The sequence below is a fragment of the Sceloporus undulatus genome, chromosome 9 (genome assembly GCF_019175285.1).
Source record: "Sceloporus undulatus isolate JIND9_A2432 ecotype Alabama chromosome 9, SceUnd_v1.1, whole genome shotgun sequence".
In the NCBI taxonomy this organism is placed as follows: domain Eukaryota; kingdom Metazoa; phylum Chordata; class Lepidosauria; order Squamata; family Phrynosomatidae; genus Sceloporus; species Sceloporus undulatus.
In genome coordinates, this window is record NC_056530.1 from 32,957,974 (window position 1) to 32,985,912 (window position 27,939).

The 27,939-nt window shown below is 41.0% G+C and overlaps 1 protein-coding gene across 2 annotated transcripts; it reads left to right on the top strand.

Annotated features, from left to right (window-relative positions):
• Window positions 1-37: 37 nt before the first annotated feature.
• HNRNPUL2 (heterogeneous nuclear ribonucleoprotein U like 2) lies at window positions 38-27,939 on the top strand. Of its 2 annotated transcripts, XM_042439762.1 has the most exons (15): window positions 38-679; window positions 9,976-10,108; window positions 12,303-12,376; window positions 13,159-13,298; window positions 15,000-15,090; window positions 15,198-15,310; window positions 15,670-15,933; window positions 17,260-17,382; window positions 18,836-18,967; window positions 20,616-20,784; window positions 20,943-21,143; window positions 22,228-22,272; window positions 22,807-22,913; window positions 23,471-23,578; window positions 25,022-27,939. In XM_042439762.1, exons 1-15 carry the CDS (start codon window positions 166-168, stop codon window positions 25,088-25,090), a joined length of 2,283 nt encoding a protein of 760 aa, XP_042295696.1. In that variant the 5' UTR covers window positions 38-165; the 3' UTR covers window positions 25,091-27,939. The 2 variants fall into 2 exon arrangements, with proteins under 2 accessions (XP_042295696.1, XP_042295697.1); XM_042439763.1 differs by lacking the exon at window positions 22,228-22,272 and having other exon boundaries at window positions 39-679.

The following is a 27,939-nucleotide window of genomic DNA, read 5'->3' on the forward strand; positions in this document are numbered from 1 at the left end:
GTGTGGAAAAGCGGGCTGCCTCTCTGCGCGTGCGCGAGTGCGTGGCGTAGAGGTCTGTGGTAGAATAAGCGTGAAGAAGGAAAAAAAGGCCAAGCGGAATCCCGCGCATGCGCGTGGCGTCGCGAGGTCTTCCTGCGGCCTCGGCGTCTGAGGAGCGCGCGCGCCATGGACGTGAAGCGGCTGAAGGTGACGGAGCTGCGGGCCGAGCTCGGGCGGCGGGGCCTGGACTCGCGCGGCCTCAAGGTGGAGCTGGCCCAGCGCCTCCAGGAGGCCCTGGACGCCGAGATGCTGGCCGCGGGGCCCGAGGAGGCCGGCGCTGAGGCCCAGGCCGGAGGAGGAGGAGGAGCGGCCTCGGCGGGAGGACAAGGCCTCGGCAGGGCCCGCCTGGGAGTAGGAGGCGGAGGCGAGAACGACGAGGAGGAGGACGAGGACGAAGAAGAGGAGGACGAAGAGGAGGAGGAGGACGAGGAGGCGCTGCTGGCCGACGAAGAGGAGCCCCCGCCTCAGCCTCAAACAGCAGAGGCCCAGAAGGCACCAGAGGCCCAGGCCTCCGGAGGAGGAGGAGGAGGAGGCGTCAATGGGGCTCAAGGGGCCTCCGAGGAAGGGGCCGGCAGCGGCGGGGAAGAGGCCCCCAAGGGCGGCGAGGCAGAGGCCAAGCCCCCGGCAGCAGAGCAGCAAGGTAAGAAGGAGAAGAAGGGAGGGCAGCCCTCCCCTCCTCGACTGCGGGAACTTCAGGGGCCTCCAAAGAAGCCCCGAGAGAGAGAGAGAGAGAGAGAGGGAATATATGGCACATATCCATATAGAAAAAGGAATATACATATATATAAACGTGTATATATATATATGTATATATATATATATATAGAGAGAGAGAGAGAGAGAGAGAAAAACATATGGGATATATATATGTAAAGGAATATATGTGTGTGTATATATATTTATATACACACACACACAAACATATATTGAGAGAGAGTTTATACAGTCAGCCCTTATACACAGATTTTTTTATACACAGATTCAAGCATCCATAGTGTGAAAATGTTCACAAAAGGTATAAATTTCAAGCACCAAACCTTGATTTTCCCATTTTATATAAGGGGACTTGAGGATACACGGATTTTGAGATCCATGGGGGATCCTGGAACCAAACCCCAGCAGATAACAAGGGCCCACTCTATATATAGAATATATGTATAGAGAGAGAATATAGAGAAAGTAGAATATATATATATATATATATATATATATATATATTTTGAGAGAGTATATATAGATTATATATATGTGTGAAGAGAGAGAGAGAGTGTGTGTGTGTGTGTGTATAGAATTAGAACAATTGCTAAGGAAGGTGGAAAATGAAAGTGCAAAGGCAGGTCTGATGCTGAAAATAAAGAAAACCAAAAATAGCAAGGGCAGAAGAAATACAGAAAGTCAATCTAGACAAGAAGGAAACGGAAACAGAGTCTAGGGTCAAGCATTGACCAGAATGGAGACTGAAGGACTGGAAGAGATACTGAAGAGCAAAGGATTGTCCCAGGCATGGTATTCCCCATCATCCCCAGGGACAGATGTGAGAGATGGGTGGTGAAGGAAGCAGGCGGAAAGAAAACAAGCTCATTGGAAATGCAGTGCTGGAGAAGAAGACTTAGGATCCCAGGGACAGCCAAGAAGACCAACAAACGGGGACCAGGGCTCTCCTTGGGAGCAAAGATGCTCAAGTTGAGGCTATTGTACTTTGGCCACATCATGAGAAGGCAATTTTAGGAAAGGTAGAAGAAAGAGAGGAAGACCACAAACCAGATGGAGAGACTCAGTCAGGGCGGTTGTTATGGGCAGCATCTGCAGTGGAGGATAGGGACTCTTGGAGATGGCAGCTATCAGCAACACACACATATATATATATATATGGTACATTGAGCTCTGACTTTGAAAGAGAATCATATATATACTGTATATATATCTTTCAGTGTCAGAGCTCAATGTATCTTTTAATCTTACCTTTCCTGCATTTTAAGAGGGAAATATTTGGAGAAATGTTTTTTTAAAAAAAGATTTTTGGGGGGGAAACTGTTGATCGTTTTCTGACCAGACAAATGGGGATTTTGGATGTACTAGAGAGAGTTAAAATAGTAAGTTAGGAACAGTGTGAAGAAGTCTCCATTCAGCTTCTTAAGGGGAAGTGAAGATGGTAGGAAGTGGGAAGAAGGTGGGAGAGGCACTGGCAGACTTAGTGTTGTTGAATGTTCTCTATTGTAGGAACATATGATTGTATGAAGACTGTATCTGCCTCTTAAGTGGTTTAAGGACTCTATAAGTATCTAAAAAACACTGCAGAAATCATCCAGTCTGAGACCACTTTAACTGCCCTGGCTTAGTGCTAGGGGATTCTGGGATTTGTAGTTTGTTGTGGCACCAGAGCGCTCTCTCTCTCTCTTTCTGACAGAAGGCTCAATGTCTCACCAAACTACAGTTCCTAGAATTGCTTAGGTTAGCATTGAGCCAGGGCAGTTAAAGCGGTCTCAAACCAGATTCATTCCACAGTGTGTTTTGGACCGTCATGGAAACAGTATTTGGCTGAAACCTCTTCCTCGCGACTGTTGCTGATGGAGATGAGGCTTCTCATATGGTTTGTGGCCATTGCCTCTGTCATGTCTTGATGGATTTAGGTTTATTCATTTATTCTATTTAGACTCCTGCTCCTTAGAAATGCTCTTAGGGCAGTTTACAGAGTCTTAATTCAACAGTTCCTTCTCCTCAGATTTACAAACTAAAAAGACAGAACACACAAAAATAAATACTTATTTATGTATGTAATTTCTATGCCGCTTTTCTCCTAGAAAGGGACCCAAGGCGGGTGGGTCACAAATGAAACCTCTTTAAAAACCTATTAGAATAAAACAATAAGAACACAAAATTACAAACATCAAACCCACAACCAAATAACAACAACTCCTATTGCCAGCTATATGTTGCTGTGCATGAAGCAGATTTGTTAGCTTACCATGTGTTGTTGTTGTTGTTGTTATTTCCTATGAGTTAAATCCACTTACTGGCTCTATCTCTGTTTGTGTGTGTGTGTTGTGTGCCTTCAAGTCTTTTCTGCCCCTCTCCTAGCCTAGCATTTTCTTGGCAAGTTGTTTGCCAAGGGGTTTGCCATGGCCATCTTCGGAGGCTAGGAGTATGACTTGAACAAAGTCAGCCAATGGGTTTTCATGGCTGAGCCGGGATTCGAACTCTGATCTCCAGAGTCTTTGTCCAGTGCTCAAACCACTCTGCTGCAGTGCCACGGAAATGTATCTCTGAGATTTACATAAGCATGGACTTAACAGTTTGGGACAGTGGCCCCCAAACTCTGCCCTTTAAGAGGTTTTGGACTTCAGCTCCCAGAATCCCAGGCTGTTGGCCAACATGGCTGAGGCTTCTGGCAGCTGGAGTCCAATGTCTCTTAAAGGGCAGAGTTTGGGGACCACAGGTTTAGGAGTTGGGCTAGGAGCCACATTTAGGCCCTTTGTTGATGAGGTTTGTTGGGCATATTTCAACATTTATTATAGTCAGATCTCTATATCCATGGATTTTTTATCCCTGGCTTCAACCATCCACAGCTTGAAAATATTCCAGGCATAGAGATAAGTTCTAGGAAGCAAACACTGATTTTGCCATTTTATATTAGGGAACCCCATTTTACAGGGCTCTTTTATTGTACTAATGTTAGCAGTTTATTGGCTATATTTTTACACTGTATTGTGTTGCTTTGTTGATGTGATCCTGCCTCGATCCACAGGGAGAGGCAGGAAATATAGATAAAATTATTATTACTACTTATTATTATTGGATTTAATGGGATTTGAGCCTCCACAGATTTTGGTATTCATTGGGGGGGGGGGGGTCCTAGAACCAAACTCCTGGAAATACCAGGGGCCCACTGTGTTACTATCAGGATGTCTGTTGAGGAGGAGACATTTATTAGCTTGTATGTTGTTGTTGTTGTTGTTGTGTATTGTTGTTGCATGCCTTTGAGTCAAGACTATCATGGGGTTGGTTTTCTTGGCAGGTTTCATCTGAGGGGTTTGCCATTGCCATCCTCTGAGGCTGAGAAACTATGGCTTGCCCAATGTGGGTTTTCGAATTTGAGTGAATTCATTATTACTAGTTGTATGCCATTTGTTGCTAGCATGGGTTTGTTGACATTGTAGTTGAGCTGATAGCCTTTAAAGTACCACAATTTCTGCTATTTTGATGGAACATAATAAGGCAGACAACAACTTTCCTTTGCCATGGGATTTTCTAGACCACAGCATGTGCCCTTGTTACTTTATTGTCATTATTGTTTTATATAGTATCATTACTAGTATTCTTGTCAGTGTGTTGTCATTCCTATCTTCATCATCATTATGTAACAAACATTGAGGAGAAGGTCTGTGGCAGAAACCAGTTCTGAGGATTTGAATCAGGAAAGAGGCACAGACCTAGGCTGTGTCCAAGGACTGACACTGTGGGGGTCATCTAAGAGTAAGCCCCAAACAGAAGACTTTGGCCCTGTACAGACAGGCCAAAATAAAGCTGCTTCAGGCCACTTTGGCGGTATGCTGTTTAAATGCTGCATGCTTCCTATGAGGCTGGAAGCCACGCCAAAGCCACACTCCAGTCCTAAGGACTAGAGCATGGCTTTGGCACAGCATCATTTAAACAGCATACCTCCAAAGTGGCCTGAAGCAGCTTTATTTGGGCCTGTCTGTATGGGGCCTATGTTACTCATCAGAGCATAATACAGTGTTATATGTAAAATAATTATTGCAAGCCAGATCGTCTATATCTATTACCTATAGAAGTAGCTCCTTAACAGGTTGTGTGGGGGGAGCAGTTAAAAACACTTGTTTAAACTCTTTGTTTGTTTGTTTATCGTATATACTCAACTATATGTATAAGCTGAGTGCAAGTTTTACGGCCAAAATTATGGCTTTTGCTATGACCCATGGATAAGTCAAGGGTAAAATTTAGGGGCATGTAACAAAGGATCATTGTAAAGGATGAAGCAAAGCAAAACAGTGTCAATGAACTTAGAATATTCTAGCAGAGATAACTCTTTATGCTTACTCTTAAGACTGGATGGATGAGAGAGTAGAGGAAGTCGGTACTTCACATATTATACTCTTGCTTTTTACCAGGAGTTGGTTCCTTCTTTTAAATAAGAGTTAAGATACCTGACCTGTGGATAGTTTGAGTCAGGTTTTGGGGGCTCAATTTTTTGACCTAAATTTCTAGACTTATACATGAATATATATATATTAAACCATGTAATACACCAATATAGGACTAAATCTGAAAACTAAGTAGCAAAATGCAGTCCAGATGTTATGGCTGCTAGCTGAAGTTGTTGTTGTTGTTGTTGTTGTTGTTATTTTGAAAAGTGCTTCTTTAAAGCAAGTTGTTTTGGTTAAACTTGTGTTAACTGAAGGTTATTTGGTGTAAAACTCTACTCCTTGGTGTAATGCATAATAATAGCTGTGTATACATGATAATTGTAATAGTTAAGTTGTGAACAAAGGAATCTGTGGTTCAAATCTCACCTCTGCCATGAACTTACTAGATAGCCTCTAGGGAAAGCCACAAATATGTGTTGTCCTAGTCCTCTTTTTAAAGCCATTGTGGGGATCCTGCAACTATTAACTTCCACCAGCTACTTAGGGATTATGTAAGTTGTAACCTCAAGCATCTTCTGAATGTCCACATATTTCCCACAGCTGTTTTATGGGCTTACTAAAACACTGAGTTGTCAGGTTTGGCTCTGAGGTCCCCACTCACCTGTGAAGCACATTTGAGCCATTTACTCTCACAGTCCAACCTACTTTACAGATTGTTGTGAGAGCAGAATGGACTGGTAACTTCACCTTAAGCTTCTTGGTTGGAGGCAGCAAAATGTGAAGCATTCTGAAGTCTTGTACTGCCACCTTAAGTGTGAGTTGGGACTAGGTTCCTTTATAAAGCACGTCAAAGCTCATTGCATGCCGATGACTGTATGTATAAGAGGTGGTAGTACTGATCGAATCGTTGCTATTAGTCAAGTTTCCAAGGTTAATAGACAGGAAGGAAGAAGGGTGCTCTAGACAGTTCACACTTCTAAAAACTGATCTGCAGTTTATATTACATTTATGCAAAGCAGGGGGTACTGTCTTAGCAACCTTGATAATGCTTTAAAGCAGTGGTTCTCAAAGTGTGGGGCCAGATGGAGGGGGGTGCAAAACTTGGAGCCCCGGATGCTCCCCTTCCTTTCGGGGAAGAGAAAGGCAAAGAGGGTGCTTGAAGACTCTGCCTGAGGAGGAAGAGGAGAGCCGTTTCCTTATAACAAGTCAATGTATGACAATGTATTGAAAATACACACACTAAACAAACAAAATGCTTTTATTCAGGTACAACATTGACATCCACATGTAGATATAAAGGATAAAAAGTTTGGGAGCCACTGCTGTAATGAATCAGTGTTAGCATTCGCACCTTGTTTGTGAGAGGGACTCATGTGAGTTCAACAGATAAAATCCATCTTAATGGCTTAAAGAAAGTTTATGAGATTTGAACTTACCCAGACTTATAATATCTGACTGGTGCTTGAATCAATGTTTTTTATTAAGAAAAATGTAGTACCCAGTCCAGATTGGAAAACTGTTTTATCACTTGTAATAGTAGTGCCTTTGATTGTACAGATCATGAAAAAAATATGGGTCCTTCATAAAGAAATGTGTGTCACAGCATTTGATTGTCTTGTTGCATAACCTGTACTCAGAACAAGAGGCCACCTTCAGGACAAAATGTGGAGATACGGAAGGGTTTCCCATTGACAGAGAGGTCGGGCCAGGCTGCGTTTTATCACCATATCTGTTTAACTTGTATGCTGAACATATAATCAAAGCAGGATTATGCTCAGAAGAAGGAGCATCAGCAATTTAAGATATGCAGATGTCACCATACTATTAGCAGAAAATAGCAAAGAGTTGAACTATTGCTAAAGAAAGTCAAGAAAGAAGATGCAAAGGCAGGTTTGCAGGTGAAACAAAAGAAAACAAAAATAATGGCTACAGATTATTTATGTAACTTTAAAGTGGCCTATGAAGACATGGAAAAAACTCAAGATGTCCCATGCCTTGGCTTTGTGATTAATTGGAATGGAGACTGCAGTCAAGAAACCAGAAGAAGGCTAGGACTTGGAGGAGCAGCTATGCAGGAACTTGACAAGATGCTAGACAGTGATATAAAGATATATAATGGAATAATAAAGTTAGACTTTGCCATGCCATCGTATTTCTGATGTCTATGTATGGTTTTGAAAACTGGACAGTGAAGAAAACAGGTGGGAAGAAAATCAACTCATTTGAAATGTGGTGCTGGAGAAGAGCTCTATGGATACTGTCTGTGGACTGCTAAAAAGACAAATAAATGAATGGGTCCTAGAGCAAATCAATCTCCCTAGAAGCGAAGATGACTAAACTGAGATGGAAGTGTTCGGAACATATCACGAGAAGACATAACTGATTCAAAAAGACAGTAGTGGTTGGTAAAGTAGGAGGCAGTAGGAAAAGAAGACCACATTCCAGATAAGGAAACTAAGGAATTGAGTCTGGGAGACCTGAACAGGGCTGTTGAGGACAGGGTGCCTTGGAGGGCTTTTATTCATAGGGTCACCATAAGCTGAACTTGACTTGATGGCAGCTAATAACAACAGTGTAACCTGCGAAAGGGATCTTTTAGCACCTTTGAGACTAACTGAAAGAAAGAAATTGGTAGCATGAACTCAGCCTTAAGCCTGCAAAAGTTCATGCTACCAACTTCTTTCTTTCAGTTAGTCTCAAAGGTGCTACAAGATCCCTTTGCTTCCTGATTTTACAGACTAGCATGACTATACCTTTGAATAGCAGAGCCTGGTGGTGTTCTTGGTATGTTTCCCAGGCTTGTCATCAAACAAACTGATATACTGTATTTGCATAGATTTCCTGAATGGTAAGCTTACGAAATCTTGGGCTGGGCACCTGGTGTTTCTGCATTATTAAAAATGTGAGTTTGAATAATATAGAGGAACGATGGACAATTGTGGAAGGGTGATGGGCTGCATTGGTCCCTGATAAGGCCTTGGAGGGCCACACACACCCTTTGCACCCACATGTGCAAAAAAAATTAAACCTTTTCTTACCATTCAAAGTCCCTTTAGGGAACTTTTCCACCATGTTTTGATGCCTTTCTGAACCATTTTAGACCCAGGAGAGGGTTTTTTACATCTAGAGGTGAGAGAAAGTCACTTGCTATTCACTTTCTGTTTCAAGAAGGACCCTCCAAAGCCTCAGAGGATGCCCATGGCAAACCTCCAAGAAGATGCTTAAGGTTACAACCTGCCAAAAAAAATAAAAATACACAATAGGCTTGCCTTAGGGTCACTATAAGTTGAAAATGACTTGAAAGGACACAACACACAGAGAGAGAGAGAGAGACAGAGAGATTGAAGTATTATATTACATCCTAGAAATATGATGTTCTAAAGATGCTCTGTTGTTGTTTTGTTGTTTTTGTTTGCAAACTAATTTACATGTCTTATAATATGGATTTCTTCGCACTTCATTCCTGTCTAAGACTGAAAATGTGCTAAGATTTGTTTGCTCCTGAGATTAAAAGAAAGGTATAAGAACAAGCACTTTTTGTCCAGATGAAATAAAGAAGTAGGAAGTTGCTCATAGGCCTGCAGAAAACTTAATCCCACATAGATTTACTGTATCTCCTTCTGCACTGCTGTCATGTCACTGTCTGCATTCAGTGTTCAGACTTAATTTGCAGTATGAAATAGCTTTGTAATTTCACACAGATACCATAGCTATACATCTTCATTCTGAATTGAAGGTAACAGTACAGTGGGCCCTTGATATCCCCTGGGGTTTGGTTCCAAGACCACCACCACTCCGTGGATACAAAAATCTGTGGATGCTCAAGTCCTGTTATATACAATGGTGCAGTAAACTGGTGTCCCCAAATGACAAGGACAAGATTTGCTTTTTGGAACTGTTTTTTTTTAATATTTTCAAGCTGTGGATGGTTGAATAAGTGAGTGTGCCAGGCCAATTGTACTGAAATCATATGTACAGTACAGTTGAATTAGAAATGCAGAAGATCTGACACTTGAGGAAGAATTCTGAACACATAACATGGATGAAGTGAGAAAATGAAACATAGCCCATTGAGTCCCATGAGTCAATGTAACATGTGAGCCAGAAAGTTGATACAAGCCTAATGCTGTGGGTAAGGGATTTCTTTGTTGGTGAAAGATAAACACCTTGTAACCTAAATCCTGCTGTTAGTCCTTACTAGAGTAGACCCATTGATTCAATGGGAATGGCCTATCTATTAACTCACAGTGAAGGGTCTGGAAACCATGCCCTATGAGGAACAACTTAGGGAGCTGGGGATGTTTAGCCTGGAGAAGAGAAGGTTAAGAGGTGATATGATAGCCCTGTTTAAATATTTGAAGGGATGTCATATTGAAGAGGGAGCTAACTTGTTTTTTTGCTGCTCCAGAGACTAGAACACAGAGCAATAGATGCAAGATACAGGAAAAGAGATTCCAACTCAACATTAGGAGGAACATCCTGACAGTAAGGGCTGTTTGACAGTGGAACACACTCCCTCAGAGTGTAGTGGAGTCGCCCTCCTTGGAAGTCTTCAAACAGAGGCTGAATGGCCATCTGTCGGGGATGCTTTGATCTAGATGTCCTGCATGGCAGAATGGGGTTGGACTGGATGGCCCTTGCGGTCTCTTCCATCTATGATTCTATGAATGGGTCTACTCTAGTTTGGACTAATGAACAGTATGCCAGCCTGCATTTCTTTCATTTATAGAACTTCTCCTCCAATGTGGAAGAAATCAGAATGGCGCTTGCGTGCATGTGTTTTCATGTGTCACTTTTTGACTGCTTTTATTAAAATCTACTTCCTTTACAGCAAATGAAGAGGATGAGAAAGCAAAGCAGGCTGCTCCGGATGGTGAACGCCAGGGGCTAAAAAGACAACGAGATGAGAAGGAAGAGCATGGCCGTGCTTACTATGAGTTCCGAGAAGAGGCATATAATAGCAGGTGGGATTCAAACCAGTTTCAGGGTAGTTTGCCAGCAGAGTGTGAAATGTAGCTGTTGTAGTAGTAGTAGTAATAATAATAATAATAATAATAATGTATTTATTTTTTTATATTTCCCGCCTCTCCCAATGGATCGAAGCAGGATTACAGCAAGAGTACAATGATACAATATCTAAAATACAATATTTAAGACTGCTACAATAAAATCAATATATGGCAATTCTGACCTGAGGCGAACCGTTCTTCTTTATAGAAGATCTGAGGGGAAGGGATAGGCTTGCCGGAAGAGATGCGTCTTTAATGCATTCTCTTTTACATGAGAATGCCGCTTCTGTGGGCAGATCATCCGTTTTTGACCTTTTCTTGATCTTCATGAGTCAATTCCTTGATTTCACTGCTCTAAAATTCTCATTGAGTCTTTAAAAGGTAGATAGTTTCCCAGATGCATCTGGGTTTGCCCCTAAATGGAATCCACCCTGGCTTTTTTAAAAAACAGGAATTACTGTAACTGGTCACTTGCAATTTCAAGAGCACTCACTTTTAATTTCTCAAAAGACTCTTTTTGCTGCTGCCCCTAGCCCTGGGAAAAGGAGACAAGTTATGCAGATTTATGTGTTGATTTTTTCCAGGTCAGAGGGAGTCTGGGAACATGAGAGGCAATGCATGTAGCTTATATGTCATGCTTGCCTGCTGCTGATTTAGAAGGTAGTGTTCATTAGGCTGGGGAGGACTAACTAGTCTTGCATAATGTACTCCACCTCTCTTTATTAGAACTCAAGAGGCCACTAATAGCTGTTACATTTACAAAGGGAATGTATGGACATCATGGGATTTCTGAACATTCATCTATGGCTGACCTGTGTGAAGTAACTCTGAGACTGCGGTTTTGCTTAAAGTGCCTTACTGATGTTGATCACCTTTGACATATTTTTAAAGGACTCCAGGGGTTTTTTTCGTGCTAAATTGGGCAGATCTTTGTCTTTCACAAGCTTCTTTTTCAGGCTCACAAAACTAGTAAGCAACCAGTTCTTACTGCTGAAAATATGACTGGCTATGCCAGCTTTTCACAGTCGTAGAATCAGAAGAGACCACAAGGGCCATTCGGTCCAATTCCCTGTCACGCAGGAATACACAATCAAAACACTCCTGATGGATGGCCAGCCAGTCCCTGTTTAAAAATCTCTAAAGGAGGAGACTACACTACACTCTGAGGCAGTGTGTTCCACTATTGAACAGCTGTTACTGTCAGGTGGTTCTTCCTAATGTTGAGGTGGAATCTCTTTTCCTGTAATTTGAATCCATTGCTCTAGTCTAGGTCTTATTCTCTGGAGCAGTAGAAAGCAAGCTTGCTCCATCTTCAGTATGACATTCTTTCAAATATTTAAATTGGACTATCAAATCATCTCTTACTCTTCTCTTCTCCAGGCTAGACATACCTAGCTCCCTAAGACGCTCCTCATAGGGCATGGTTTACAGACCTTTCACCATTTTAGTCACTCTACTTTCTCCTGTACTTTCAACCACTTTTTCTTCTCAGTTCTTTATTGAAAGTAATTATGGCATGCATCTTAGAGCAATATTCCTTGAAGAATTTTGTGATGGGATACTGAGATGGTAGGTAGATGTTATCCTTTCAATACAGAAGAACCTAGCTTAAATCACCACTTAAGCATCCTCACTTAATATGTTCCGAGGAGGTATATAACTCCAGAAGCACTTTCATCCGTCAGAGTAAACAGTGATAGATGGACCACTGGTTGACTGAATTGAAGTTCAGCTTATTGTACTTGGTATTTGAGAACTAGGGGGCGATTATGTGGTTTCCAGATTTTAGGCAACATTGACTTAGAACAGATCTTAGGATGAGGTAGGAATCATGTGGTTCTCTGGATTTTTTTTGCCCTATAGTTACCCACAGCCCCAGTCATCATACACAATGGTATGTGTATTGTAATCCAGCAAAATCTTGTTCTCTGCATGATTCACACCCTTTCTTGGTATAACACTTCCTTGCGCTGTTCCTTTCATTTATTTTTTAAAGTTATATAAGAATATATTTTTCTCATAACCTACACAACACTGCAAAGTGAAGCAGAGCATTATAGATATGAAAACCAGGGTTCTTCTGTCTACTGTTCTTGAATGAGTATGTATTATCATGACTAGATTGGATATTCATTTCTGCTTGATGCAGGTCCAAGTCTCCACCACCACCAGAAGAGGAACCTAGAGAAGAGGATGACGAGACTCTTGTGACCCTGGACACATGTATGTATTTTTTTAAGCTGATCCAGGTGTTTTGGACTGCACATTGCACTTGAACCTGTTCGGACATAATCTGTGACCCTTGGCTTTGGTGACTGGAACACATATGGGCTCTAGTCCAAATCATTTAGAGGGAAACTAATCTGCAAGTGTAACTGGAGACGCAAGAGTGGTGCATAAGAATGGCTTAGTCCTTCAGATGGAGTTTAGTAGTGTTCTCTTTATTAGGTGGTGTCAGTCACCTGCCATTTTGAATAGGTCAGCATCGCTGTAGTGAGAACATGTAATTTGAAGCAGTTTTGATTAGGATTAGAAGTACTTGGGCTAATTGTCATTGAAATAAAAATGTACACTCAAGTGAACGATAATTAAAAGATAGCAACTAATGTTCCAGCATTTTAGGCCTAGAATCAACTAAAATATTATTGGCAACTTAATGATGACAGGAAGACTTACATTTAAGCATACTTTCAAAAGACCTGCCATGGAAAAATATATTTAGAATAGGTTCAGTGTAATGTGTGTGGTTTTGTATTCTTTCATTAAAAGGCTTGACTTGATTGGATTTGGGCACTTAAGCAGGAATCTGGGACTAAGAGGGTGTTGGATGTTCTTAGGGTTATGAGAAGCCTCATTCTGACTGCTGAATAGAAGCTGGAGACTGGGTTAATTTCTTGCACGCTGTGTGAGCACAGTTCAGCTATATACATACAGAAACAATTTGACAACTTGGGATGCCACCCACGGCATTTTTAAGGTGCACATTGCTTTAATTTCTTGCACAGATACATCTGATCTTCACTTCAGAGCCACCAAGGATCACTATGGAGGACAGCCTTTGTTCGCTGAGAAATTTCCCAATCTTTGGTCTGGGGCAAGAAGTACACATGGAGTGAAAAGTGGGAAGATTTGCTTTGAGGCAAAGGTAAAGAGGTCTATTCAAAGTTCCCAGATCTTTTCTGGAACATTTAGCTGTAAGCATGATCCAGGCCAGCTAGATGGTTATGTAGTCTGATTAATCCATTAAACTGTGGCCTGGAATTGTTTTTCTCTGTCAGGAAGGTAGCATAGTGCTTGAGCCCCTCCAGTTCTGACTGGATGGATTTCAGTGTACTGATCACCATTTTAAAAAGAAAGCGGAACCATTAAAGTTTATTTAGATAATGGCCAGGCATATTTCCAAGTGCATTTATTTATTTGTTTGTTTATTTGAATCAGTACTGTCATTAACTTATAAAAACACCAACGGTATTTCACCAAACATGAGTGATGTTTGCAACAGAATATTCAACTAGGAACGGAGATCAGTGGTTGGGGAAAAGGTGACTGCCACTTGCTACATAGTTGAGAATTGCACATAATTGTTAGCATTATATGATTTTAATTTTTCATTTAAGTTACTTTTAAGTTGGTTAAAAGTGAAGGTTGTGTTGGAGGCTCACACCGTAGAGCAAAAGTTAATGGACACAATTAAAGTAAAACAAAAAGCAACACTTTATTTATTTAGTCAATTTATACCCTGCTTTTCTCCCACCAAGATGGCTTACAATAATGTAAAATTAAAGTTTGGTTAAAATGTTATATTAAAAATTTTAAAAACCCAATTAAACAACAATTCTATTAAGAGCATATAGTTAAAACAATTTAAAAATACCGTGGTCTTGTGATCCATGGATTGGAGTGTGCAGCTTGCCATATCCTATATTATTCAGTAGCACATTGCTACCCATTGAATAATATGGGGCACAACTATTCGTGGGGGCCTCTGGACTGAACCTCCAGGGATGAGAAGGGTCATTGTACATTTAAAACGTAATCTAAAATATACAAGATGAAAAGACAGCACACTATTTTCAAACACTGATTTGCCATTTGATTAAAAATCAGAGGTTTGTCTAGATAGAAGGGTCTTAGCCTGCCAGCAGCAACAGAGGAAGGGGGATAATTGCTTCTCCCTTGGAAGGGACCTCTACAGCCTTCACACTTCCACAACAATAAATACAACTATATTCTAAATGGAGAACAGAGGGATAAAAATACACAGCACAAAACCAATTTAATACAGAGCAGAAATGCAAAATCCACTGAGTTAAAACAGTGTCAGGACCACAGCATAAATGGAAAAACCTGGGAATTAGTACTATCATTAGTTTAATAAGAGGCAAGAAGAGTAGACTTTGTGAAATACTAATTTTAACAAACAAGTGTATACTTTTTTGTTATCATTATCATTGGTATAGACTTGTAACCATTCTATATAAAGGTCCTGATCTCACATTTAGAAAAACGCTACTAGAATGATATGATTAGAACCTAGTGAAAATTTAGATAATTAGAGAATGGAGATGGTAAGGAGTGTGTCTCGTATTGCAGTAGCATTATTAGCCTTAAATCAGATTAGGTACGACGCTTCTTTGGAAACAGATTTGTTTGGAGTGTTAGCATTATAAAAGATTGGTTAAAAACACACACACAGTATGAAAATGGCCATGAAATAAAGCTCATTCTTTTATCTATCAAAAGTACTGATCTGTGAGTGAATCTAGCTTAGGTGAAATCTTTTTAGGTTTGCTGGTACAGAATTTTAAGACATGTGCAATGTTTGTTTTCCCTTTTTGTGGCTTAGGTGGCACAAAACCTCCCACTAAAGGAAGGTTCCACAGAGCATCAGCTGCTTCGCGTTGGATGGTCTATTGATTTCTCTCGTTCACAGCTAGGTAAATAGCTTATCCTTCTGGGCAGGATTGCACTATAGTTAATCTGATGCTGCCTGTGGGAATCCAGTGCCTGTCATGCAACCATAGTAAGTGTTGCTCTCTTCTAGGTGAGGATGAGTTTTCTTATGGCTACGATGGACGAGGGTTGAAGGCTGAAAATGGGCAATTTGAAGAATTTGGCCACCCCTTTGGAGAGAATGATGTGATTGGTTGCTTTGCTGTAAGTGCAGTGAGTGAGGCCTTGGGCCTGCTCATGAGGAGCCTCTTCAGTGTCTTTGGAGTAGGCTGGGTTAGAGGAAAGGCTTTGTGTAACCAGGGGTTGACCAGTAATACAAAGATAACTCTATCCAGGGGGATAACTATGCATTGCATGCTTCAATATGTCCTAATGCCCTTTAATTTTCTTAAAATACCTTCTAACTGGTTTATCTTTTTTAAATATCTTCTAAGTAAGGCAGCAAGAAGCCAGCTTTGCCTTTCATTGCTTTGTCTCCAAGGGGCATGTGTTTGTGTGATAACAGAATGTGCTTGTTTTTTAAGGATCCACTTCATCTCATGCTTGTATGTCCTGTGTTGCAGAACTTTGAGAGTGACGATGTTGAACTGTCCTTCTCCAAAAATGGAGAAGATCTGGGTGTTGCCTTCTGGATCAATAAGGAGATGCTTGGTGACAGAGTTCTGCTGCCGCATGTGCTGTGCAAAAACTGTGTGGTAGAGCTGAATTTTGGCCAGAAAGAGGAGCCTTTCTTTCCAGTTCCTGAAGGCTACGTTTTCATTCATGCTGTTCCTGTTGAGGATCGGGTGCGCACTCCACTGCCACCAAAAACTCCAGGGGACTGTGAGGTAATATAAGCATTCTTTCTTGGGCGCTGGTAGTACTGACTGTAAGAGTTTTTCTCTGCTCTTCCCTTCTCAGCCTTTGCTGACAATGTAAGAGTGAAAAGCTATATGTTTACTTCTGAGACAAAATGTGCCTTTGTTGCTGAGACAGGGAAGCATGCTGCTGCTCTCCTTCAATATGTCTCTTGGGATGGAGGAGGCTGTTTGCTCACATTTATCCAAATTTTAGTGGCATGCTTCTAAAGCATGGATACTTTTCTTTCTTTACCTCCTTCTTTTTGTATTTATTCTGCTACATCCTGTTTTCATTAATCCAGGAACAAAATGCTGAAAGGAATTCTGAAAGGATGAGACCAGACACCTTAAGTGGCGGCTTTAGGAACAGTTCTTAGACTAGATGATGTAGTTTTGTCTGCACATCCACATGTGAAATGGTTTCTAAAAGTAGCAAGATTAAAGGCTCCTCCAGTCAGGCATAGGGAGTTTGTGACACTACTTTTGGGGGACTTGAACTTAGTTTTGAAAGCATTAACCAAGACGCTTTTTGAATCATTAAGGAAGACATTGCTAAGGTTGCTGACTCTTAGGGTACCCTTTTTGGTAGCATTAACTTCAGTGAGACAAGTGTCAGACACAGTAGCACTGTCAGTGAACCCAAACTGGTGTATGTTTCAAGACATACTTTCTACTCTTAATATTGAATCCAACATTCATCCAAAGTGTTGATCTACCAAATGACATTTACAAATTATGCATGTATAAGCCATCACAGGTTGTTTTCGGGTGCCCTGTGTTACAGTAAGAAAGGAGGAAGACAGCCATACAAATCTGGATTAATTGGAGGACTTGGGTATATCCCAAGAGTACATAGCAACACTGTCTGTGAACCTGAACTATGCCATCCAGAGAATGAAGGGTTGGTACTTATAAATAGTCATTCTTAGATAGCAGAAAGAGCAATCTATTCTCACTCAGTTGTGGAAAAAAATAAAACAACATAAAACACTCACAAATTGCAAATAACATTGGCTTAGGAAATAAAGGCAGACAAAGCTTTAGAATAAAATTATCATGAAAGGGAGAGAAATCAGTGCGCATGACAGAAAAAGAACTTTGGACTCCTGTGTTATCAGCTGGCATGCAAAGAATAACCCAAGAGTATAGGGATTATTCCTCCTGCTATCCAAAACTGACTATCCATGGTAATTTTAATGGACTGTTGGCAATTTTTTCCATCTTGCAACTGAAGAGCATAATTCTTTCATTAATACCCCTGTAGCTTTGTAATGTGGTTGGCTTACTGTTTTTTCCCTCCCTGCCACATGCCAGGTCTTGCTTATGGTTGGGCTACCAGGATGTGGGAAAACCCACTGGGCACAGAAATACACCCAGGAGAATCGAGATAAGCGCTACAACATCTTGGGGACCGATACAGTTCTCTACCAAATGAAGGTAAGAAGCCAGAGAACAGTTTAAAATTAGCACCCTCCTCCACAGGCATTGACAAAACTTGTTAGATGTACTTTGTATTGTCAATCATGTTGATATATGTGTTTGATCACTAATACTAAGATATTAAGAACAATTTGAGGGTCTGTCCACTTGATTGGAGTTATGTAGCCTTCCAAATTCATTGGATGGCAACTCCTAGCATTCCTAACCATTGGTTATGCCCATTACAGTTGTTGGGAGTTGCTGTCCAACAGTGTCTTGAGGACCACATGATTCTTACCCATTGTGTATCTGAATAATAGAGACTGCCTCTAAAGCTGCTGTTTTACTGCTACTAGTAATCTCTGTACACATGGGTATTTGTGCATCCCTCTACCCAAAGCAGGGGGGCAATAGTGAGGGATTCTGGGAGTCCAAAAATATCTGATTTTTGGATTCTGAAATCCCTCACCATTGACTTTATTGGCTAGGGTTGCTGGCGGTTGTCAGCTGCTGGTGAGCCATAGTTGCCTACACCCAGCTTCACATCAGTATTTGATAGCCATAAGGCACATTGTAGAACAGCCTTCTCCAGCCTGGTGCCTATGAGTTCTTTGACTATAACTCCCATTACCTTAACTGTTTTGGCGGCTGATGAGAATTATAGTTTGAAATTTGCAAAACAATGACGTTGGCAGGAATGCTCTGCAGAGCAGTTTATAGCAAAGTAAAGTAGCAGTAAAGCCACAATGAGGAAGCAAATGTAACACCAATTCATAAGAAGATTAAAATAAAGCAACAGTGAGAAGCAATTCTCTACTCATCTCAAAAGACCTAACAAAAAAGCAGTTTTAGCCTTCCACTTGATGATTTTAGGGCATTAAATATAAATAACAGCACCTTTAGTTCAGCCTAAAAATCTACTCTGATTGCAATGTCATGATTAACCTATCTAATGATAGATGTTAATATCTGGAGTGGTTGGGATAGACAATAATTTAAATGGCTTCCAGTTTATAATTTTGAGATACTTTCAGAGGGCTGAAATAGAGGACAGTGGGAGTTGAAAAAGATGGTGGGGCTGGTGATTGAAACTTCAACTCTTGATTCAGTCTCTCTTTTGTTCATACATCAGTGGCCATGTATTCAACAGCAAGGGTGTTTATTCCAGCTACACCAAATTCGGTGGAGATGAGAGTTTTAAAAGCAGAAAGAGAGGACCTGCAAGTGACTTAGAACACCAACAGAGAGTATGATGGCAGTCAGTGATGTAGGCTGTCACCAGATAACAAAATAGCATCCATCAGTATCGCCACTATCTGAATTTTAATTGTGTAAAGCAACATATATTTTTCTGTGTGTCTTGTCATTGCAAATCATTCCTTAGAAAGTATCAATAATCTCCTCCATTTACTGTTGAATGTATATATATATATATTTTTTTTGTCTCACATCGTTTTTGTTTTCTTGTTAGACGAAGGGTATTGAACCTGAAGAAGCACTGGAGACAGCAGCTCGAGATCAGTTGCTTCAGCAAGCTGCTCGTTGTGTTAGCAAGCTTGTCCAGATTGCTCCCAGGACAAAGAGGAACTTCATTCTTGATCAGGTATTTTAAAAAAAAAAGTTTGGGGCAGAGGAGAGGAGATTGGCAATTCACATCCTTCATGAAAAGTTTCAAACATAGTACTTTCCTATGGGGTAAATGAGGAAGGCTTCATTTGTAATAGGTCTACTCCTATCTGTATGCTGCTGGATGAGAATGTATGGCAAACAACCCTGCGTAAGAAGGGATATTTTAAGACATGGTATTCTAGAGCTGGTGAAATTGTGCTTCTGAGAAAACTTAGTTTTATGTTTTTGTTACAGGCAGGTCTGAGAGAGATGGAGGGAGAATAGAGTGGGGGTTTTTTGTTTGTTTTTAAAAGAATGTATTTTTTACTATTTACTGTACTTTCTATCCTACACTTTATCCTTTTATCCTACATTTCAGACAAGTGGCAAAGAGGCACCTGAGGGAAGGAGAGTGGTGGGATAAGGCAGAGAAGGGCAATGAGATGTTCATGGCCAGAAGAAAGTAGGAAGCTAGAAGCAGGCATTTAAATGCACGTCATTGAAACGTGGGTCACTCCATGCTGAGCTTCTTGTTTGACAACTGATTGGCAGTTTTTTAAAGGAGAGAGAAATCATCTCTGGTCCAACAGTGTGTTTATTTGATTTGTCAAACAGCTTGATTTATTTCCTGGGAGGGAGAAGTGAGCCTTCTAGCGGTACTTAACAGCACTTCAGTTGATTACAGAAACCAAAGTGTGCTGCAGGAATCCAAAATAATTTTTTAAAAGCCCTGTAAAAAGGAGCACTTTTTGATTAGGCCAACAGTCCTCCCAGTCCAGCATCTTCACCCCACAATAGCTAGCCAGTGGCTTGTGCTCTGGCATGCTTCCATGGCTTGTGGTGTTTAGGGATGAGATGCCTCTCCTGCACACCTATTTCCATGAAACACATGCAAAACAGAAGGTCAGCAGTCCTCCTTCATTGTTCATTGTCAGCAGCTGGTATTCAGAGATGGAATTAATGAGAGGATGAAGATAGCTTTAAAATGTGATTTGTTAGATTTGTACAAATATCACTACTTACTATTCATGGTGGCTGTAAGTTTTCTTCAGACTTGTTTCCAAATTCCATTTGCTTGAAACATTAGCAGGAAGCTGCTGTTGTGATCCTGTCTTGATGAGAGATTTCTGGTTCTCACTGGGAGAAAACAAGCCACAGAGTTCGTTGGGCCTTTAGTTTTATCCTTCATGGGTTTTTATCCTTCTTGGGTTTTTACATTCAAATAGTAATGTGAAGTCTTACAGTCTCATATTCATCATCAGATAGCTTGTTCATAAAGGTGCTCTTTCTCCCAGGTTTTTTTCTAAAGCCTTAAACAGGGCTAGAGAGGTCATTGGCTTGAAATGACAGTGGATACTCTATATGATTTGTTATGGCCATAAACATAACATGATCTGGCACTCTCAAATGGCTTCAACTAGAACTACTTTTGCCCTAGGTGACAATTATCTATACTGGCGGTGGGGATATACATGTATGTAATTCAAGCCACCAGGAAGACACCTGGTTAGAAAAGGCTGGCTTACTGTATTGCCACTGTGCTTCACTGTGTTTACAAGAAATTTCTTAAGGAATTCTCATCATCACTGCAAGATAATGCTTTTGGGGTCTTAAAGCCCAATTATTTTCTTTCTCCATTTCAGTGCAATGTGTATAACTCTGGTCAACGGCGGAAACTTCTCCCCTTCAAGGGATTCATCCGCAAGGTTATGGTGATCGTTCCCAGTGAAGAGAACTGGGAGGAGAGATTGGAACAACGGGAAGAAGCTGAAGGTGAAGATGTTCCGGAGTCAGTGATGCTAGAAATGAAAGGTGGGTTCCACAAAGGATTTGAAGGAACACAGGTCAAAGTGGTATAAGGCAGATGATTTTATGGCTGTGGGTTGTGGTTTCATTTTCTAGCTAAAAAATAAAGTGATCAAACTTATAATGGCCATGCACCTCCTTCATCTGTTTCTATCTGATTTCAGCCAACTTCTCTCTTCCGGAGAAGTGTGATTACATAGATGAAGTCCTGTACCAAGAACTTGCAAAGGAAGAAGCTCAGCCTCTTGTCACCAAATATAAAGAAGAGGCCAGAAAATTGCTCCCACCTTCTGAGAAGCGGACAAACAGACGCAACAATCGCAACAAACGCAACCGTCAGAATCGCAACCGAGGCCAGGGATATGGTAAGGTGTCAAGGGCTGCTCTGTAGAGGAGGGAATCTCCTGACACGTATATTCTTATCTCTCACTTGAGAGTGCCTGCGGACTTGCCCAGGTCCCAAAAGAGCAGCACTTGCTTTCGTCTTGCTCTGGTGGCTGTCATATTCCTTGTATACTTTCTTCTTCTTGCAGTTGTGAGTTTAACCTTATCCTGTGCTCAGGCTCACTTGTACGAACTTGAAGGACATGGAGGACTTGGCTTTGCTCTGGTTTGAGCTCATTTAATCCATGAAGTATTAATGGCCCAATTTCTTTGGGATACTACTCAAGTACTGTGGACTTCTGTTCAACTTATGGCCCAGTGGGGACTCTGTGGCTTTCAGTGTCCTTATGAAACATACAACCAGAGCTTGGGAGGGAAAAATCCTTTTTTGGATTATAGTTTCCAGACTAGTTCCCTGAGACTAGTAGTAGCCATGCTGGCTGGAAGATTCTAAAAGTTGTAGTCCAGAAAAGTTAATTCTTTCAGGGTCTTCTTGCCAGTACAGTATTTAAGTCTCTTCATAGTCTGTTTCCATTATGTTGTTCTGTAGTAAGAGTCTGGCGCATCTGTTTTTTTAGTTTAGCTTGTATTTTACCTTTCCTTAAAAGTTTACAGTAGCTAGCAGTCTTAAGTAGCGTCCTAGCAGGGAAGAGCTTGACATGGAATTTATCAATTTGTTCAAGCATCTTGAACAAGCTTCTCCAGTCTTTCATGACTCCCATGGCAGATTAAGAATTAACCATTTTGGATTTTATCCTTGTTTGATTCTAATGCTTAGTAATTTTCTGGGCTTGACTATATAGCATTTTTCTCTATCCCCTTCACCCACCTTTAATGCAATACCCACTTTACTGTATACTGTGATAGGTGCCATTCTGCTATTCTTGCTTCCTACTGCTTCCTACTTCTCCTTCCCTCACTCTGAACAGTTCTCTCCAGAGATTTTACTGAAGCCCATAGCAGTTGTAGCTTGTGAAATAGAGCAGGCAGTTTTTCTAGTGACTTTGCAGAAACTTGGCAGTATTAATTCTCACTGAGAGCAATTTTTGTTTTTCTTTTTGGCAGCTCAGCCCAGGCAACCAAGTATGCAGCACCCCCCCGGGCTGCTGTGTGAGTAGCATAATGCTCTATGGGAGATTGGGTGGAGCATGGGGTGGTGGGAGTGGGTGATACTTTGGAATAGAGGATTGGGGAGGAATGGAGAAGGGTTTGTGTTGAAATCAAATTAACGGATGAGTGGACATGTTTGACATCAACTTGTCCACATTAAATAGTCACCTTGTCAACAGGGAAGTCTTCCCTTTTGTCACCCCAAATTGCAGATTTAGGAAAGGGAGTGATGCATAAGTGACCGGCACTCTTCTTTTAGAAGCATTTGTTGATCCTGTAGTGTTTTTGTAAATGGCAAATGCTCTCTTGCATTTTTGGTCCCTAGTTTCTATAAAAGTCAATGTAGCTCAGTGTTCTCCCTCCCTCATGTTCCCTGGTTTCTTCATGCCATAAAGATCTGCTGCTTCTTCACAAGCAAGAGAGGCACTAGGTCAGCTAACCACTAGGCTGCAACAAGAGTTCTTGATGTTGTCGCTTAGCCGACACCACCATTTGACCCTTTCCTTTCTGTGCTCCTTTCTGTGCTTTCTTCAGTTGGTGGCCAGCGTCGAGGGTACAATCATCGGGCTTATGGGCAGCAACATCAGCAGCAGCAACATCAGCAGCAGCAGCAGTACTGGGGGCAACCTGGTAACAGAGGCGTGAGTATACCCCTTTGGATTAATGTTCCTTAAGTTTGATGTGTTAACTTAGGTAGGCAGAGATAGTGATGAGAGTTTCCTTTTACTTTACTTTTCTATTTTTTAATCATACCTTGAAGTTTCTAGTCTGGCAATTTGAGATAATCTTGCATTTTTTCTTTAAAGGAGTCTTGGGAAACATGGGTTTCCAAAGATGGTAGCTTGCACCTATCATCATACTTTGATTGTGTATTCCTGCATGGCAGGAGGTTTAACTGGATGACCCTTGAGGTCTCTTCCTACTCTATGATTCTGTGATCATTCCTCCCTATTAACAGTGCTGTCTATAGCGTTGTTTGTTCCTCATTCTTGTATAGTATATTCCCCATTCTTGTTCAAAAACAAGAAATGAAAGGCAGTTAGAAGTTAGTAGCACTTAAGCATTGTAGCCTCAAAGGTGTAGGAAAAGGCTGGCCGACCTAGAAGGACAGGAGTAATGCCAGGCAAGTCCTGCACATTATGCCATTAGATACAGAACAAGGACCTTGATGAGTCTAATCTACTACTTTAACTTGCAGGGTTATCGTAACTTCTATGACAGATACAGGGGGGACTACAATCGCTTCTACGGACGTGATTATGAGTACAACAGATACAGAGACTATTACAGGGACTACAATCGAGAGGTCAGTATCTGTGAACCAAGAATTTTTAGAGCAGGATTTTACACATTGATGCAAAACACACTGCAGAAATAATCCAGTTTGAGATTGCTTTAACTGCCCTTGCTAAATGATAAGGAATTCTGGGAACTGTAGTTATGTGAGACTTTGAGCTTTTCTGTCAGAGAGCTCTGGTGCCACAATAAACTACAATTTCCTGAATTCGCTAGCACTGAGTCATGGTAGTTAAAGCGGTCTCAAACTGGATTATTTCTGCAGTGTATTTTGGACCATTGTTGAAGTACTTCCTGGAGAAGACTCCTGTTGGTAGTGGCATTCTTATCTTCTGGTTACAATCTTTTTCTATTGTGTCTTCTCTACCTCACTGTTTGTATCTGTACTAAAAGGAGACTGGCTGGATGATAGGCAGATGTTTGTGACCAGATAAACTCTGGGACCAAACAGTGAGCTAGATTCCAGGTTTTCTTTAAAATTATTTAAGGATCAGACCTAAGGTTTGTTTAGTCTTATCTTCTGTTCACATGGTTGTCCATGGGAACCTGTTAGTTTGGCATGGACTGGAACATAAAAGAGGATTATGGGTGGGACATCTTTGTACTAAATGCCTCAGTTCCAAGTCCACCTCCATTGCTCATTCTCTTGGTGACATTTGTTAGGCTTCAATTCCTCAATCTTTGGGAAGATCTTTTAGTTGAACACAGCATTTGCACCATTTTATACATAAATATGTACGTAATATATGTACTGTATCTGTCCACTCTTCAGCAGTAGAATTGAGAGTCTATGAGAGGATGTTCATGATATACTATAAGTGAAATATCAATATATTGTTTATAGATTTAACAAAGTAATTGCAAAATAAATCTAATTACAAAATGATAAATGCAGACATTACAATAAATGCCATGTATAATAACACAAAATAAATGATCCGTATAAAAATGGATGAGCATCATCTCCTTAACACCATAAAATTTGACAAATATCAGTGAGATTCACAACAATAGAACTAACCAGAAATATAGCCTAGCATAGTAACATGAATACCACAGAAAGGTTGGTGGGATTTCCAGATATACTCCCTGTCAAGTCAAACAGGAATATATCTAGAAATATTCATGTTTGGTTAATTGTTTCATATTAAGTATATACAGTTTTGCTATGTTGCAATGTTCAGGGTGTTTTTTGTCCTTACATTTATTTTATGTTCTTCATGGTCTCTGCGAATCTCACAAATGGATTTTCCTGTGCAGAGCACATTTAGAACCTTCTAGAGCTTTTGTTGCATTTTTGTGCAATATATTGATGTTTCATTTATGTTATTGTATTGCATGCTTTCAAGTAGTTCTGTGGTTTTGTTTTTGACTGCTGCTCTTTCAAGTGAATAAGGAGACATTGAGTTGGCTCCAGTGGCTGGAAAATGATCGCTTCCGTTGTCCTTTTCAGTGGCAGAACTACTACCAAGACAGAGACCGGTATTACAGGAACTACTACGGCTACCAAGGATACCGGTGAAACCCTACCCAGTCTCCACCCTTCAGCCAAGCAGCAAAGTGCTATGGAGGGGGAGTCTCCACCACTTCCCAAGACACAAAGCAGTGGAAAACAGGGCTGTTGGGGGAAGAGTGGCATTGGGTTGGGGCCGGGAGGGGAGGGGAGGGGTGAAAAAGAAATTGTAAATTTTTTTAAAAAGTTTGTTGAAAAGAATATTGTCTTATTCTAAAAAAAAATTCGAACTTACTTTAGACATTTGTAATCAAAATTTGTGCAGAGAGGAGAGGCACACTTAGCACCACCTACGACTGAGCAGGAAAATGTGAGAAAGCACCTGGACTGGCGGCTGGGCGCAGGGAAGGGGGCGCAGGACTTTCAGGGGGCAAGGGCAGCATGTGGAGGTGCAAATGGGGAACGTTTGGCCGTGGGTACATCTTTTGGCATTTTTTAAAACTTTTTTCAAAACCAAAACTAATGTAGGGCTTTTATGGGCCATTCTTTTTTCCCATGGGAGGGCAACGACAGTAGCGTACCTTCCCATTCAAAAGGAAACCCTTTTCCAATGTTGTATCTGCAAAGAGGTTGCATAACGTTCCTCTTTCCCTGCCTTTCCGAGACCATCCTGTGTTTTCAGACAGTGAATTGCTGGGAGGCCTGTTAGGCATCCTAGATCCCAGGTCAGAGGTATCTCCTAAGCTTCTCCCTGTTTTTCCAGGTGTCTTGCCCAGAATGTTTTGGGGCATACTGGCAAACCATTCAGAGAAGGAAGTACAGGGATTTAATTTGCCAAGCTCTCAAGTTCTCCCCTGGCCAAAGCAAGTTGGGGGACTTTCTGTACGCGAATCCTTTCTCCCTAAGACTTACTTTGCCCCCCTTTTTCATCTCTGCATAGTATCTGTCCTCTTCCCCTTCCCTCTCTCCCCATCCCCTGTTTTTGTTTTAGTGTGAACAGAAGGAACATTTTTTCTCAGGGTTTCTGCAAGATCTTCTCATTGTTAGCACCTAAAATGTATATAAGCAAAACTGTGCTAGCATGTTAACTTTCACCCTTTTTTGAGGAGCTTAGTGCTGAAACAGCAGGTTTTATATAGTCAAGTTTTGGGGGGAGGCAGAAATCATTCTGTGCGTGTAGTTTTTATAAACTGGTAGCCTCTGTATATAGGAAAGGATGGGTGTGGGGACAAGAATCTGCAAATGGAGGGTGGGGGACGGTTGTGTGCATGACCCTTGCTTGAAAAATGTTGGCTTTTTGATCCTGGCCTTTGGTAAGTTTCGTGTTTTCCTCGGAAAGTTGGGCGTACAGGTTACAGGCTCCCACTTTTCACCCGTAACTGAAGTGTCCATCTATAAACTTAAGTGTCCTCTTCAATTATCATTTCATTGTGCAGACAGAAGAAAACATCTTTCTATGTCCAAGTGGGTTGAGTGCCTCACATTCAGGGCAAGGTTGAGGGTTTTTGTTGGTTGTTTTGCAGGACTGAGAAGCGGAGAGAAATCTTCTTTCCCATCCTGCTACTTAAAGATCACTTAATTTTGCTTCTTCGTTGGCTTCTCTTCACAGAACAATATAAATATTTGGGGGGGGGGGCTTTCAACAACAGGGCGTCCTTCCTTCTCAGACATCAATTGTGTAAATTTTTGGTCCCACCCTTTTGCTCAATGCATCCAATCTCTCCTAGCCACAGGGATTGAAGATTTGCCTCTATTCCTTGTGATTCACTGTTTGAAATTCAAACTTTTATGGTTTTTTTCCCTTCTTCTTCAAACATTGGGTTTTTTTTTTAAAGAATAAGTATTCAAAATTTCTGGGGGTTTTTTTGTTTTGCTTTTTTGCAAGCAGCTTTTGTCTCCATACCCATAAAGATTGCATCCGTTCCTACAATCCCAGCCAGATAAAAGCATGGAAGCCTGCCAGCTCTGGAAGAAATTGGTCATTGAAACAGGGCTGCGATGGGGTGCGGGAGCATTGAAGGAGGGCAGCAGCGGTCTTTTCAGCCCTCTTGTTCTTTTTTCAAAACATATAGGAGTTAGAGAGAAGCAGGATTCTTCTATTTCCCTGCATGTGTGTATTCAAGAATGTGTGATTGTGTGACAACTGTTTTTTTTATAACAAAGTTAATTGGTATTTTAAACACTTCCGGCCACTAGAAAATATTCTTCTGGGGAAGAAAGGGGTATGTGTGTATGAGAGAATGCAAATAACTTCCATAGTTACACTCACATGGAACCGTAATAGTTTGAGGCTATGAAAAGTTGGGCATCTTTAACCAGCGTATGGAGTGCTGCCTGTCTGCAAACAGTTGCACAAACACATCTTGGAATCACAGGACGACCAACATAGGGGCCCGACTTAACTTCAATATCTTCAGAAAGTTCCAGTTATGGTTAAAACGGAATAGCTTTGGGAGCTGTTTGAATCGGATATGAAATAAAAAAGCGAAACTGGAGGGATGACTAAAACGGCAACATCCTTAGATGATCAGACCGAAAGATCTTAGCAACTTTAGTAGATGTCTTTTTTTCTGCACATTTTTGTAAAAAAAAATGAAAAAAAGAGGGAAAGGAAGAAAAAATAAACAGTAAAAACTTCTCCCCAAAAGGTATAAAAAAAATCAGCCTGTTTAAAATCTGTTAGTGTTTTTTCATGATTGTACGTCTTAGTTGCTGTAGATCGAAAGCGCAAAGTGAAACAGGCTGTAAATGTTTTTACAAACTGTAAAACGTTTAAGTGGCCAGTAAAAGGGTTTTTGCCATTGAACATGTAACTGTGTGGTTGTTTACATCTGTAACTCTTTCTTTAACAATTCTGGCATATGTAGATTGAAATACTTCCATTTTTAGAATAAATAACCATTCGCTTGATTCCACAA